The sequence below is a fragment of the Aptenodytes forsteri genome, unplaced genomic scaffold (assembly GCF_000699145.1).
Source record: "Aptenodytes forsteri isolate BGI_AS27 unplaced genomic scaffold, ASM69914v1 Scaffold194, whole genome shotgun sequence".
NCBI lineage: Eukaryota > Metazoa > Chordata > Aves > Sphenisciformes > Spheniscidae > Aptenodytes > Aptenodytes forsteri.
The window spans coordinates 722316-737301 of record NW_008795243.1 but is presented as its reverse complement, the minus strand read 5'-3'; the positions used below and the strand labels follow the sequence as shown (position 1 = coordinate 737301).

Genomic DNA, 14986 nt, shown 5'->3' with positions numbered 1-14986 from the left:
CCCCCCCCCCCCCCAGCCGCTGGCCCTGGGGGACCAGAGGGGGCTGGGAGGGGGCTGGGGAGCCCCTTCCTCTCCTGCGGCTGAAAAGGGCCGTGGGGGACGCTCACAAAACCCGCCTGTCCCCAGAGGCCGGCGGAAAGCGGCGCTCCGCCGTGCCGAGGCGCCGTTTCTGTGGCGCATTCGTGTGCTCCTCACGGTCTCTGTCTGCTTAGGGCTGCACCCCTGACCGTACGGGGCGGGCATGAGGGTCTGCGCACCAAATGCTTTACGGTAGCGGTCCCTTCGTTTGTTTGCAGGGGTCCCCGCGCAGCAGAGAGGGAGGCGAGCCATGTGGCACGGTCTCAGCAGCAGCCGCTGGTTGCTGCGTGCAGGGCAGTGTGCCAGCACAGGGGCTCACTGGGAAGAAATAGCCCGGAAGATGTCTTTTTTTTTTTTTTTAACTGCATATCATTTTTGATCATCTCTAATAATGTATTTGTCTGCCCCAGTTTGGGAACTCTGCTTTCTGAGACCCGTAAGTGAATGCCTCTTGGCCTGACGTGTTGAAAGGTTAAGCTGTGGTTTCCAGCTGCGTGTTCACGTGTTTAATGAAGGTTTTCTTTTTTTGTTTGGTGCAGGGCCGTATCTGCAGAAAAGCTGGCAAATCAAAAAAGTCATTCAGTCGAAAGGAAGCTGAAGCAACATTTAAGAGTTTGGTGAAGACCCATGAAAAATATGGGTGGGTGACCCCGCCCGTCTCTGATGGCTGATGTTAGCAACCTGCACTTGACAAAAATGCTGAACAAAAGTACTGTGACATCTCCTCAGTGCTGTACACCACCCATCCTTTTCTACTTCAGCTTCAGTTACATACCATGAATGTCAAGGAGACATCTAAGTTATTTATGAACAGATGTGTTTACAGAGGGAGAGAAAAAAAAAGTACCGTGTAGGATTATATTTCAAGACTGGAGAATGGTCATCATTGAAGTCGCTTGAGCGGATGCTGAGATTGCGTCATTTGCCCCCATACAGCCCCCATTGTCTTCAGCTTCTTTCCATGACAGCAGCACCAAACAGCAGTACTGGAAAGTCTATCCATTACTGCTCAGTTCATTTAAATGTAAATGAAACAGTTAATATTTAATAGGGAAGCAGTGCATTGCAGGTACATGTTTGCTGTGCTGTTTATCTTTGTCTCCTAGCAGGTCAACATAACTTGAAGATTTGTCTTTATGTGGAACTGTGGTCTGCTGTGACTAAATTTAGACCTCATTTGTGCTCTATATATGACCTTTAATTCATAAATGAAACCAGAATTAAAATGCTGAAAGGTCCTAGTGTTGAAAAATTATTAAGTGGAATCACCCAACCGGTTACAATGTGCTATCTATGCTGATATTGTGATGTGCTGTTCAGAAATAAACCAGTGCAGTTAGCTGAAGGTTAGGTGGTGTTTTTTAAACACGTGCACGCCAGGGCTTGGCGTGGTCGGTGGTAGCAGAACCATTATTACCCTGCCGGTACCTTCTGCGGTAGCATGTGGCCTGTCAGTTCTTCAAAATGGCAAAACAAACGAATGGAAATGGACAAAGCGACCTTAAAAAATTACCTGCTTAATTTTAAAACGATATGCCAGAAACAGAGTAAAAATTTTCAAGGCAAATGGAACATGGTTTGTAAGATGATTTGCATGACTGGAATTTTCTTTTTTATTTTCACTCAATAGACATTGTATGTACTTAGAGCCCAGTATCTGAGAAAACCCACTGATGTATATAAATGTCCTATTATTTAATCATTAAGATTTAAGTTTTCTGGTAAACAAATTGAAAAAAACTTTCTAAGGGACTCCATAAAAGCTGAAGGTAATGTTTAGAATGGTATAAGAAAAGCATTGAAAAATGTGGATTCCAAATGGAAAATCGTATTGGACACATGCTGAATAAAATCACCAGTATCATTTCTGTTGCCTGAGGAATTCAATCATTTTGGCCAACTTTTGTCTTCAAAGTAATAGGTTTTCCACTGTGAAATTCTAGGCACCTCATAGACATATTTGTTGTGGCGATATTTTAATTGAAAGCAGGACAGTATCGATTGTAAGACTAATTTGGAGGGGGGGAAAAGGTATGCGTTTGAAAACGCTTTCCATTCTGTGGCTAACACAAGACCAAATCAAAATGGTTGATGAGTTTCTGTTTGTATTACAGCAACAGCGGACGCTGTACAGAGAGTTTTGGGGTTTGGAGCTTGATTTAAAACTACCCACAGCAGAGAAGAACAAAAGAGTAATGAGGGACAGAGGGGTTTGAACGCAAGCAAAGCAGCAGCACAGCAGATACTTGTGCAAAAACACTGCTCAGTTTATCTGTAGATGCTTTGCCAGTGTAGCTGTTCGTCTAGATAGGGAGAAAAACAATCAAAGCCGTCACCAAAACGGTTACGCAGGTCAGAGCCACTCAGTTTTGTGGACATGGCTGGTTACTTACACTTCTCATCTCTATACCAGCTGCCTCGCCTCTTTCTCCTCTGACCGTTTGTGGTACCCACCTGGTGTGCCTTATCTCAGTTACAAATGGAAATGCTTCATACCACAAATCTGCACAGATCTTGCTGTGATTTATCTCACCCTGCTCTCACTTGGAGACGACGCTATAATCAACGTATATATACTTTTCCCCTCAAACTGTGTATCAATTCTGTGCATCCAGCAGCAGAATGTGTCTTTTGAGTGAGGAGTAACATTTCAAGTAATTTATTTACTCAGTTTTATAAACATTTTCTTGCTATCCTCTATGAAAGAGGAAACTAGTATGTTTAGTTAGGCATGAAATAATTTGCACTCCCTAATGGGACTCCCTGAGAACATATGGAGGGATCTAGCACTGGAAAGCATAAGGTTTGTTATTTCCCTTCAGAAAAACTCTTCCCTCATCAGCACAGTAAAACTATGTTAAAAGCAGTGTGAAGGTTTGGTAAGTCTGGGGGGGGGGATTATTTCTTTCTCTGCTGTTTTTTAACCTGCCTCTTTTTTCTGTCAGTGGGTTATTTTAAATCTTCCTGAGAACCATATCTTTAATATTTAATTAAAGGGTTAGCTAGAAGGAACGTAGTGGGTGGATTGCTACCACTTCCCTCAAACCTACTTATTATGTGTCTTCTTAAGTGTGCTTTAAATAGTTACAGCAAACATCATTGCTAAAAATCACAGTTACTTTCTGGCTGTAGGAGGTTCTCTGTATCACTCAGAGTCTTGGAGCAGTAGGAGAGGCAAATCAAAAAATCTGGAGTGCTTTGAAGCTGTAGCAGAAGGGGAGCAGAGCGCGTGTGATAAGCTGCAGCAACAAATCACGCAAGGAAGAAAGAAGGAAAAGTACACTGCATGAAGTAGGGCAGGATGAAGTTCCTGCCGCACCAAAAATAAGACTGCTCCTATTGAAGGGATGGCCTATAGCAGGAGCAGCCTGTGCTGGGGGAGATGGAGGAAAAAGGGGACAGCAGGGAGCACAGAAGCATTGTGCTTCTGACCAGGGAGGAGGGGAGGTGGCTAGGAATGTAGTTAATTAAGAGATTTAGAAAGAGGGTTGATCTATTTTAGGGAAAATTAGCTCATGGTTTTTGTCTAGCTGTATGCTAGACAGGTTCTACTTTCTCTGCAACAGACAAGCCTAAAAAAAGTGAATGAGAAAATTGGGAAAGGAAAGGTGTGTGAGAGGAAGGAAGAGAGCAAGACCTGTGAGAGAGAGGTATGGGCTGGGGAAGGATATAACTGGGCAGCTAGCAGCTAAAACACAGGATAAAAAAAGCCTGATGATGGAAGGGTATAAAATGAGGGATCAAAGGAGAGCAGCACAGCACAGTACCAGAAAAAGCAACAAGGAGGGCTGAAGGACAGCAGTTCAGAGAGGACCTACTGCAGGAGCTGATTGCAGAGCTGCTCCAGGTGCCTTCCTGTTGAGGGAGCTTCAGTGAAAAAGATCCTATAATGTCCTTTTTGTTCGTACCCTAGAAAGTGATATGTGCTTCCTCCTTGTTCTGTCCTCCTTCTGGCAGCTGAGAAGGATGTTAAAATTTGGAGCTGTGGCGTGGAACGCAAATCAGGCCATCGCCTCACTTGTGTCACTGAGAAATAAAGCCAAGTGTCATTCCCAGATCCTAAACTCAAAGAGGCCAAAGTCAAAATAGATTGGCCAGTTGTCTGCTTTGTCAAAGTTCCTCAACATCAAAGAAGCGGGAGGATTTTTTTTGCAGGCAATAAACATCAATATTCCCCCTTTATCCAGTCAAAAATCTCCTTAGGACTTCTTGTGAAATTAGCAGTCAGCACAGGTCCTCCAGCTCTTACTAAACCCATTTTATCAGGAATATTATTTTCCATCTGCTGTCCCCAGAACAGATGATTAATTTTAAACTAGCATCTGGGGAGGTGTGGAGTTGTATTAGGAAGTAACTTCCTGGCTTTTTTAGAATATGTCCTTTTGGAGGACCTTCTCTGAGTCTGAAAAAGCTACCTGACTGAATACAGGCATTGAACGAAGAAATCTTATGACAAAGGATGAAAGCTGTCTCTGAATACCTAAACACTGAAAGATCTCCACAAAGAACAGAGGTGATGATTTATACAGGAATGTATTTCTGTGTCATTAGCAAATGGTCCTAAAAATTCAACAATCAAAAACTCAGCAGTCAAAGACCTCTTGAACTTGCCTTGTTTTCTCTCCCAAAGGCAGCGTCTCCTTCATTCCAGCCTAAACTTCAGTCCCGAGTCCAAAGAAAGATAATAGGTATGGTCTGTTTATTTGGTGCTATGACACTGTATTATATAAAAAAAGACTCACTTCATTCTCCTTGTCCAAAGCAGTACATAAGATCCTAAAACGGAGCTTCTTGCATAAACAGCACGGTTGGGACAAAGCCTTTCTAGTGTAACAAATAGATATGGCTGTGTAATATATATACTTTTAGAAAACTCATTTAGAAAGACGTTCAGAGCCACAGCTGCCAAGCAGTGATTGCTGTGATGGCCAGTGCTCTGATGTGTATGTACTTTCCATTCCACAGGAACTTGCAATAGAGAGAAATCTATTCTTGATAGGCTGACTGTACAGAGAAAATGCTGTAGAACTAACTAGCGTTTGGGATTTAAATCTCAGGGTTTTCTTCACCACATTTTACTCTTTTTTCCAAGATTTTCAGGCACAGACATGGAGCCATAGTGTCTTTGTTTTACGCTAGCATTACGGGCAGCGTGGTTATTTACGTGACTCCAACGAGGTGGTCAATTATGAACACACTTCTTGTTGATGAAGTTTTTAGAGGATAACTGTCTTCCAGCTGAATGCCTGGGAGCTTGGCTGATGTACTGAGGATTTACTTTTTAGTGTTACATGGGCAGCTGCGATGCGTGCTTAGGCATCTGAAAGCTTAGCTGAAATTACGTGGGGAAGCATTTGCATAGAGTCAGTGTGAAAGGTTTGTCTCTTCCATGCAGTAGGTAACTTCTGGTGAAGAAGGTTCCTCTCAAACTGTACTATGAACTATACAAACAGAATTAAGCAGGCCAACCTGCTGGTACAATATGATTTTCCAGTTACATATCCCCTCCCTGACAAGCACCAACCTATATTAAATAGTCTGCTACAGATGTCACATTTCAGAAGATGACAGTCAGAACAGATGCTGAAGAAAAACTCCTGGGTACGTATCTCCTCCAGCCTTCCCGCTGCATTCCTGGGGGGAAGATGCAGCCCTGATCTAAGTGAACGAGAGAGACCAAGAGGGCTGTGCACATGCACTAAGAGCATGCACTGCCCTGCAAAATGCCAGCTGTGGGAACCTGGGGGCAACAAGCCTCTGAGCTCACCTAGGCAATGTGCATCCTGTCTTGTATTCATATACCGATCTTGCAAATACTTTACAAACGTGATATTACTTGGATTGAGTCAAAGGGTTCAGCACATCTCTGACCCGAGTTCAGATTTGCAGAGCAGATGGGTTACTAAATATGCCCTGGAGGTTTTCGTGTAAGTTAGTGACACATTTAAAGTTTTGCTTTGCTCTCTCTGAAGACTAAAGTGGCTGTCAAACTAGGTCTGAGGACAAATAGGTTGAAAGTGAGTCACCTGCTATTATCAGCACAGCTGCACTGGAGAGGTGGTTTTGTTTGTACATCAAAGGGTAGAGGTGAGGTACTGCAGCAAGAGCAGCCAGTAGGACATTGTAAGAAGTTATAAAGACAGAGCTTGCCTCTCTGTCATCCCCCCCCCTCCCGTATTATTGTCTACTTAATTGCATCCTCTTAAATGTCCATTGCTCTGCTTTGTAGATTTTACCCCCCTTTATATCACTTCAAAGTTTTACTGATATGCTAAGGAAACCTTAAAACACGTCATGTAAATTTACATTTAAAGCCTGCATTTCAATCTAGAAGCATGCAAATGCCATGCTGACACCTGTCAAATTTCACCAACAGCTTCCTCACACTAGTAAGTCTTGGGCAAATCAGTGATGACGGTAGTTAACACAAAAATAGAAACTGTGTAATTTGGATGTTTGACTTAGTCTTTTCCCTGATTGCTTTGTCTTTCAGTTTGATTGACTTCAGATGAGAACGTCAAGCTAACAGCAGTGAAACTGTCATAGCGTTGTTTATTTATAACAGTTCCTTTTGTTCATGCTGCTAAATAAGGTGGCAATAAATATTCATTGCAGTTGTGTTTCACCAAGTGGGGATTCAGAGATAACTCCTCACACTCTGAAAACTTTCCATTTTATACATAGTGTTTGCCACCACACTTAGCATTCATTATCTTTTGCTGTCAAATATTCTTGTGTTTTCTTATTCAGTGACCTCATGTGTTTCAAATTATTTGTGGTTTACTAACAGAAATATTGAAGTATGTTGCAAGTCCTCTTGGCAAAATCAGTGAAATGTAACTGAACCAAATCTAATTGTCTGTGTGATTTAGAGGAGTTCTTCACTTGCCATTTGCATTAACAAGATCTGTAGACTTTTACTAAAGATTCCCCTTCTGAAGTTCCTCAACAAAGCCAAGACTTCAAATTCAGCACAAAATCCATGCTGACATGGATTAGCATGCATCTTGGGAATGAAAGCAGACCATCCTTAAGAGAAATTTAAACCATTTCTTCATTTATGCCAGCGTCGTTTAGTTCTGAGAATGTATGATAACAATACAAACACAGGTAATGCCTTATACTGGATGAGCTTGTTCTCATTATTTAATTATTACATAAGTATAACGTTATAATGTTTTAATAGAATTTATGATAATCCCACCAAACTGGGAGGAGTGATCGATACCCTGGAAGGCAGGGCTCGCATTCAGAGGGACCTGGATGAGCTGAAGGAATGGGCCAACAGGAACTTCATGAAGTTTGGCGATGATGGGTGCTAAGCCCTGTACTTTGAATGGAGCCACCCAGTTCATCAGTGCAGGCTGGGGGCTGTCTGGCTAGCGTGCAGCTCTGCAGGAAAGGACTTGGAGGCCCGGGTGGACAGCAGATTTACAAGGGATCAACAGTGTGCCCTTGTCTTAATGAAGACTAGCCACATATTGGGCTGCGCTGGCAAAAGCGTAGCCAGCTGGTCAAGGGAAGCGATTCTTTTCCTCTATTCATCACTTGTGAGTTGACATCTGGAGGACTGTGTCCAGTTTTGGCCCCCCAGAACATGGCACTTTTTGACAAATTGGAGGGAATCCAGTGGAGGGGCACCAAGACAGTTAGGGGTCTGGAGCCTGTGATGTGCAGGAAGAGTCTGAGAGAGCAGGTTCTGCTCAGCCTGGAAAGAGCTGAGAGGGGGCTGATTGCAGTCTTCCACTACCTAGAAAGGGATTACAGAGAAGATAGAGCCATACTCTTCTTCGAGATGAAGAGCCAAAGAGCAAGAGGCAGCAGACACAAGTTGTAGCAAGCAAGGTCCCAGCTGGATGGAGGGAAGAACCTCTTCACCATGCGAGCAGGCAAGCAAGTTGTCCAGAAATAATGGAATCTCCATCATGGGAGATTTTTGGGACTCAACTTGATAATGCCCTGAGTAACCTGATCCAGCTTTGAAGTTAGCCCTGCTTGAAGCACGAGTTTGGACTAGAGATGTCCATAAGTCTCTTCCAAACTAAACGTTTCTATGATTCTATTATTTTATATTATAAATTTTGCAATTCAGAGGTAGTGGGGAAACAAATTTCATGGCCAAAAATACGCCTGTGAAGCTCTACCTGATTCATAAAGCTGCTAACCTCCAGGAAGGGGCAGCTGGTCATGACTCCGTACTTAGTGTAAAGTACCCCATTCCACGCACCCTATGCTCTAACTTAACTGCATGGATGTGGGTGTATAAAGTGCAAACACCTGTTGAAGGTGTCATTAATTAGCATATCCACATTAACATTTTTGGATACATACACCAGCTACCAGTCCACTATTACAAATATTTTCCATGTAAATAGGTGTTTTGAGAGAACTTTTAATTCTGTTTTCCCTGAAGAACTTTAAGCTTAACAGTTTTTTCATGTTGTCTGTTTCCCTGCAATTCCCTCAGTAGAGAGAATAGGAAGGAAACCAAGTGAAGCAAGTCTGCAGCTTACAGATGGGACCTTCTGCAGGAAAATTCTCTGAATTCTGGAAAGCAAGTTACAGTAATTGAAGTTGTCTCACATTGCGAGGCTTTCATGATTGCTAAGGTGAGCTATCCTTGAATTCCTAGGGCCAAAGCCCCTGTTCTCAGTCTTGCCCTGGTTTTACCTCCATCCTCTAAACATTCTGCAAATTAACGTCTGAGGCGAAAAGGATTTTGGTGGCATTTCTGACAGGGACTTTCACCTGGAATATCTCACAGTACAGTTCATCTGCTTGCGTTTGATTCTGCTGCACAACAGATCCCAATCAGGTCAATACACATATTTCCCCTGTCCACCTTGTAGAGTCGAAGACGGCCAGTGTAAGGACCTGGATTTGTCTTACCTTCCCTGCTCCCTGGTACGCTTTGCATCACTGTTCCTGAATAGGAAAGCCTTCTCTGATTGCACTTATTTTGACCCCATTTCTGAGATAAAGTTGCGTTGTCAAGTACCCCTCCCTCACAGGCCCAGTCAGAGCACTTGGAAAAACAAAGGGATCGAACAAAGGCCTAATGTGTTCAAAGTAACTAGCCCTAGAGCACAGCTGTTAACATTGCAACAGTGAATAGTGGTGTGATTCAGCTCGTTTATCCTCTGCACCACGCAAAATGGAGTAATACTGGAAGTGCAGTTGGTTTGAATGTTAAGCATTGCAAGAGCAGTTTTGCCGCTTTCAGTGAGCACAAGGGGTGCCCAGCCTTGACAGGGTCTCTTGCAAACAAGGTGTATCTATGTTGAGTTGCCTGTCACCTCTCCTCCATCACCAAGCAGAAAAAAATCTGACTCTCGGCCTGAGTCAGGGCCTTCTGGTCAGTTACTCTACAGGCACTCAGTTATTCTTGATGTATTTTTAATTTTTATATGTATTTTTATTTTATATTTACATATATATATGTATATGTGTGTATATATGTGTGTGTGTATATATAATACATATACAGGGGAAACTTGGACCCGAATCAAGACCAAAGCTGAAACAGACTGTTCTGGTATTCTTTCCACCATAACACCCATAAGGCTTTCAAAGCTGGAGCATAACTACATATACATCTTCTGCAGCACTTGGGGTATAAATGACAACTTTATCTCAAGGCCATTTCTGCTCTTTCTGTACTGGCAGTAATAAATTCAAAGGTTCCTGACCGTTAGAAGTGACCTGAAGAGAGAATGTATTTCTTGACATTAATTTCACTGACAGATGACATGGTCCACTTGCTAGTTGGAGCTATCTACTCTACAATTAATGCACCAGCTCTCAGAAAGAGACGTCTGGACACTGCCCATAACACCCATGGTGACTTCTTTATGGAAAAAGCATAAATGTAACTAGGCAAATTGGGGTATGAGTGGTGAGGATCCACCATGGTGAAGGTAGCAAAGAAGTCATCAGAAACAGTCTCCACCAGTACACCTGGTGACCATACATTATTGTAGGTAACCATGTGCCTGGAAGAACTTACGAGTTCTTTGGAAGGAAAAGAAGCAAGAAGTTATTGCAGCCTCCTGAAGGAGAAGCTTCAGTTTATGCTGTTGATTTACCTTAAAATCTTCTTTTGACAAAGAAGAACATAAATTCCTGTTGGTAAGGAAAGCCAAACTGGGAAGGATGAGAAGTCAGGGGGTGCCTAGAAATTTGAAAGACTACCAGAAAATTCTTCTTTATACCTCTTTCTCCTAAATTACTTCACATGCCTGGAGCAGCCATTCAGTTAAATATACCTTTCTACCTTCCCAGTGTTTTTCCAAGAGATTTGGACTAGATGTGGATCATACCCAAGGGGCCTTGTCACTGACACCATCACGGGCCAGCATGTACTCCTTTCAAATGAAAAGGTGCAGGTGCTAGTAGGAGGGAAAGCACTCACAAATGTTTGTGTATTCCCTCTGCCCTCAGCGAGCAGGCATCGGTAACTTGCATGACTCGTATCTACTTTGCAGAGCTGTACCTGATTTGATATGTTTTTAGGTGAGTTTTGTGCAACGTACCAGCTGGAAAGAAGGTGGGAAGCTGCCAGTGTAACAAGTAAATTGAAGTGTGTGCTTAGCTTAATGAGCACAAATAAACATTGCTGCTGCCTTTGTGTGGTTTAAAGTTATGATCTGCTGGGTCAGGGCAATAGTGACAGCTATCTCCTGTTAGAGCTAATGTATGAATCCAAGAGTAGACAGCCCTGGTTTATAACATGGTCATGCCATCTCTGTCATTGAAATTCATTTCAGGAAATAAATTCTCTCTTCAGGACACTTTTTCAAGTGATCTGAGATTTTGTCACATGACATGTAACAATAGCTCTAATGTAATAGAGAAATTGAAGCAGCATTTTATTTCCCAATGCCTTTGTCCTCTAATACAGATGCTGTAAAACAAATGATGAAAGCTTAAGTATACTCATTAACGCATGAAAACAGCTGGCATATGCAGCTTCAACTGAACAGGGCAAAGCACCAAAGGTTTTTTAAATGTTTGGCCAGATTTTTCTCTATATAAGAAAAAACTAGTAAAAGGATAGGACCTCCCTGTTTCCAATTAAAAAATGTCTTCAAAGGATCCTTAGGAATGTCCTTAACCTCTTACGGAGGCTAGGTTTACACTAAGGGCAAACAGAACCCCCCTGCCAACTGTGCGTTGCTTCCAGCTCCCACAGACCTGTCCTGCCCCTGGTTCCCTGATAGACTCGGCCAAACCAGGAATACCATTGCTCAGCAGATGACAACACTGGCAAAGTTTAGTCAACATCAGTAACGTAAGAGATTATCCTCTTTGATTCAAGCAACTAGTCAAAATGTAATCCTTTGTAGGCATTATTTCAATTAAATTAAATTCTTTCAATCTGGAAGAGAAGCATTTAGGTATCTTTGATGGAATCCACCCACTTGTAAGAAAATACGAAGTCTTACCTTATTGACCTGAGGAGGAAATAAGCAATAGGAGACTGCTTTTTATTTCACAGCTCCTTGACCAGAGAGATCTCTTTGTCTACGGGCGACATATTGAAAAGATTGATTTTTTCTTCCCAGTTTTTTCCTTGACTTCTCCAACTGAATCATCTGCTGCTGCCCAATCGATAAACCTACCAGATTCCTTATAGTGGGGTAGAAGTGGAGGGAGGAGAGTAGGGCAGGGTAAGGGGAGATGAAAGGAAAGCAAAGTTAAGACCGAGCAATCGGCAAAGGTGTTAGTGAGCTAGCCAAAGGGAGCAAATTCAGAAGATCAGCTGACAAGAAAATGAACTCAGCTGAGACAGACAACCACCTTCATGTCACTCCTTCTGTACTCTCACTGTTTGCCACGTTCTATCAGTAAGGCAAAAATCCATAAAAGGGACTCACACAATTAAATGGCAGCTCGTAGGAAATACCTCGCCCTCCCTTCATACATCAGTCCCTTCCTGAGCAATGTAACACTTTGGATTGAACCTAAGAAATTACTTAAAGTTTCACCTTGTCTTCCATTTTCACAGACAAAAGTAATTAAAAAAAAAAAATCCATTTTATCAGCACTCGTCAGAAGCATGCTTTTTACTCAAATAAAAATAACCTTTTACTTAGTGTAAAGGGATCCAACTATTTCAGAAAGTGGGAAGTGGCCTTGTGGAAATCAGTAAAACTTAATTGTGGACTTCAGTGGGACCCGTGCATCATTCAGAGGATATGATGGCTTCTCCAGATTGCTCTGAATGCCACAGCACTGGGTGTTTGACTGAAGGATGCCAGAAGGCGCTCGCACTGCCTCAGAGCTGTGCATACCCTCAGGGAGAAACTGAAAAGGATGGTAATCAAAGAATCATAGAATGGTTTGGGTTCAAAGGGACCTTTAAGGGTCATCTAGTCCAACCCCCCTGCCATGGGCAGGGACATCTTCAACTAGACCAGGTTGCTCAGAGCCCCGTCCAACCTGACCTTGAAGGTTTCCAGGGATGGGGCATCCACCACCTCTCTGGGCAACCTGTGCCAGTGTTTTACCACCCTCAGCGTAAAAAATTTCTTCCTTCTATCTAGTCTAAATCTTTGTCCCTTTACTTTAAAGCCATTCCCCCCTTGTCCTGTCGCAACAGGCCCTGCTAAAAAGTTTGCCGCCATCTTTTTTATAAGCCCCCTTCAAGTACTGATAGGCTGCAATAAGGTCTCCCCGAAGCCTTCTCTTCTCCAGGCTGAACAACCCCAACTCTCTCAGCCTTTCTTCACAGGAGAGGTGTTCCACCCCCCTGATCATTTTCGTGGCCCTCCTCTGGACCTGCTCCAACAGGTCCGTGTCTTTCCTGTGCTGAGGACCCCAGAGCTGGACGCAGTGCTCCAGGTGGGGTCTCCCCAGAGCAGAGTAGAGGGGCAGAATCACCTCCCTCGACCTGCTGGCCATGCTTCTTTGGATGCAGCCCAGGACACAGTTGGCCTTCTGGGCTGCGAGCGCACATTGCTGGCTCATGTCCAGCTTCTCATCCACCAAATCTTCACAGTTTGCAGTGAGCTCTGATTTTGTCTATTACTGCACCTGATCCCACTGGAAACTTCAACATGCTCAAAGCTGACCAAAAAGGAATCTTAGTTTTCGCATTGTTATGTGTGAGGCAGCTTTGGCTAGTTGGTAACTTTATCGCCAGGGCATTTGAAGACTCTGAACATGCTGTACAAATATACAGGCTCTTCCTAAAGAATGCCTGACAATATTTATATATTATATCTCATAATCTTTCAATATTACATCTCATAATCTTTCAATATTACTTGCAAATTCCATCCTGTGTTCATGATGTGCACTAAAAACAACTGGTATATCCTGTGCTAGGCAAGATTTAAAACAGGCATCTGGTTTGTATTTTTGATATAATATAGAAATGTTGAGCTCAGTACAAATGAATTGTCCAGCTGGATGAGACAGTCACCTAATTCTGTATCCTGATGGCTCAGAGAGGAGCATCAGACTCTTGTCCTCGGGATCAGAATGATTCAGGCTGGAATGGAGATGATCTCGTTCAACCCCTTGCTCCAAAAAAGGCCAACTTCGAGGTTTGATCAGGTTGCTTAGGACATTGTTTGCCTGAGTCCCGGATATCTCACGAGATGGACATCCCACCACCTCTCTGGGCAGCCTGTTCCAGTGCTTAGCCACCCTCTGGGAGCTTCACCTTTTCCTCCTGTCTGACTAGTATCGTGGCTGCTGGCTCTTGTCTTCTTTTATGAGCACCTCTGAGAGGAGCCTGCATTTGGGAAAAGCGAATAAAATCAGTTCAAAAAGAGAGAAAATTGTTACATTTTCCCAGTTTGTGTCTCAACATGACATCTCGGTGTTTTATCTGCCTGGATTCACCCATCAAGCAGAGGTTTCCCCTGAGCTGCGTAGAGCGGCGCCCAGATCTCACCACCATGTTGGTGTTCTCCATCTAAAATTCAAAAAAGTGTTTGAAGAGTTCTATCTTTTCCCTCCAGCGCTCTTTCCTTTGTATTCACTATGGAGGGCCGTTCGTCATGGTATCCTCCATTTACTTGTCTTTCATTAGGTCCTTCTTCATTCGACTTGCCTTGTCATTTTCTCAGGTTTTACCTAAAACAAATAGCCATGTGGCCTCCACAGATTTTGCTAATTCACTGTTCACATCCTCTTTCCAAACTTCCAAGTATTTAATATGTTATGCAGCTCAACTGTTGAAGCTTAATGTTTTTAAACATTTTGACGTTTCTAATCTTTTGCCATCCTGAAAATTGATTTCTCAGTCCTACTCTGTTTTCTGTATCATGGCCAGATTTGTAGCCATGAGTTTAGCCATGAAAACACTCTGCATTTTTATAGCTGCTAAGAAAGGACTTCCTCAAAGGTTTTTGAATGATTAATTACATTATGTTGTCCTTTATCTTTTCTTTTTTTTTTTTTTTTTTTAATTTCAAATGATGAATTAAAAATATTTACCAGCTACAGGCACAAGGTTTACTGGCTCTTGATTCTCTGGATCACCCAGAAAGCTTTTTTTTAACTCTGAAAAAAACCCAGAACAAAACAGACAGTCAGCATTTGGCGTATCTTTAACCCTCTAGCACAAAATCAGGTTTCAGTGAGAAATTAATTTTTTAAATATGTAATATATTTTATACATTATGTAATACATATTTATATAGATGGAATGTATAATGCAATATATGTAAATGTGTCTAGGAAAATGGTTTACATTATATTATATAATACATAAAACATAATAATATTAAATAATATCTGATATTATGTTACTATGTAATTTAATAGTATATAATCTATGAATATATAATTATATTAACATATGCATATACTATATGCTATGAGTTATATAAATATATAACAACATACATATAGATTACATAGTGTATGTAATATAATTTATAGTATATAATACACA

General features: G+C 42.2%; 1 protein-coding gene across 1 annotated transcript in view; it reads left to right on the top strand.

Moving 5' to 3' along the window:
* The window catches only part of UBE2QL1 (ubiquitin conjugating enzyme E2 Q family like 1), a 22600-nt gene extending 20654 nt beyond the window's left edge, over nucleotides 1-1946 (top strand). Inside the window, exon 2 of the mRNA XM_009278710.2 lies at nucleotides 618-1946. Coding sequence (XP_009276985.1) covers nucleotides 618-749 — 132 coding nt within the window. The 3' untranslated portion in view covers nucleotides 750-1946. The remainder of the gene's footprint in view (nucleotides 1-617) is intronic.
* Nucleotides 1947-14986: the final 13040 nt, after the last annotated feature.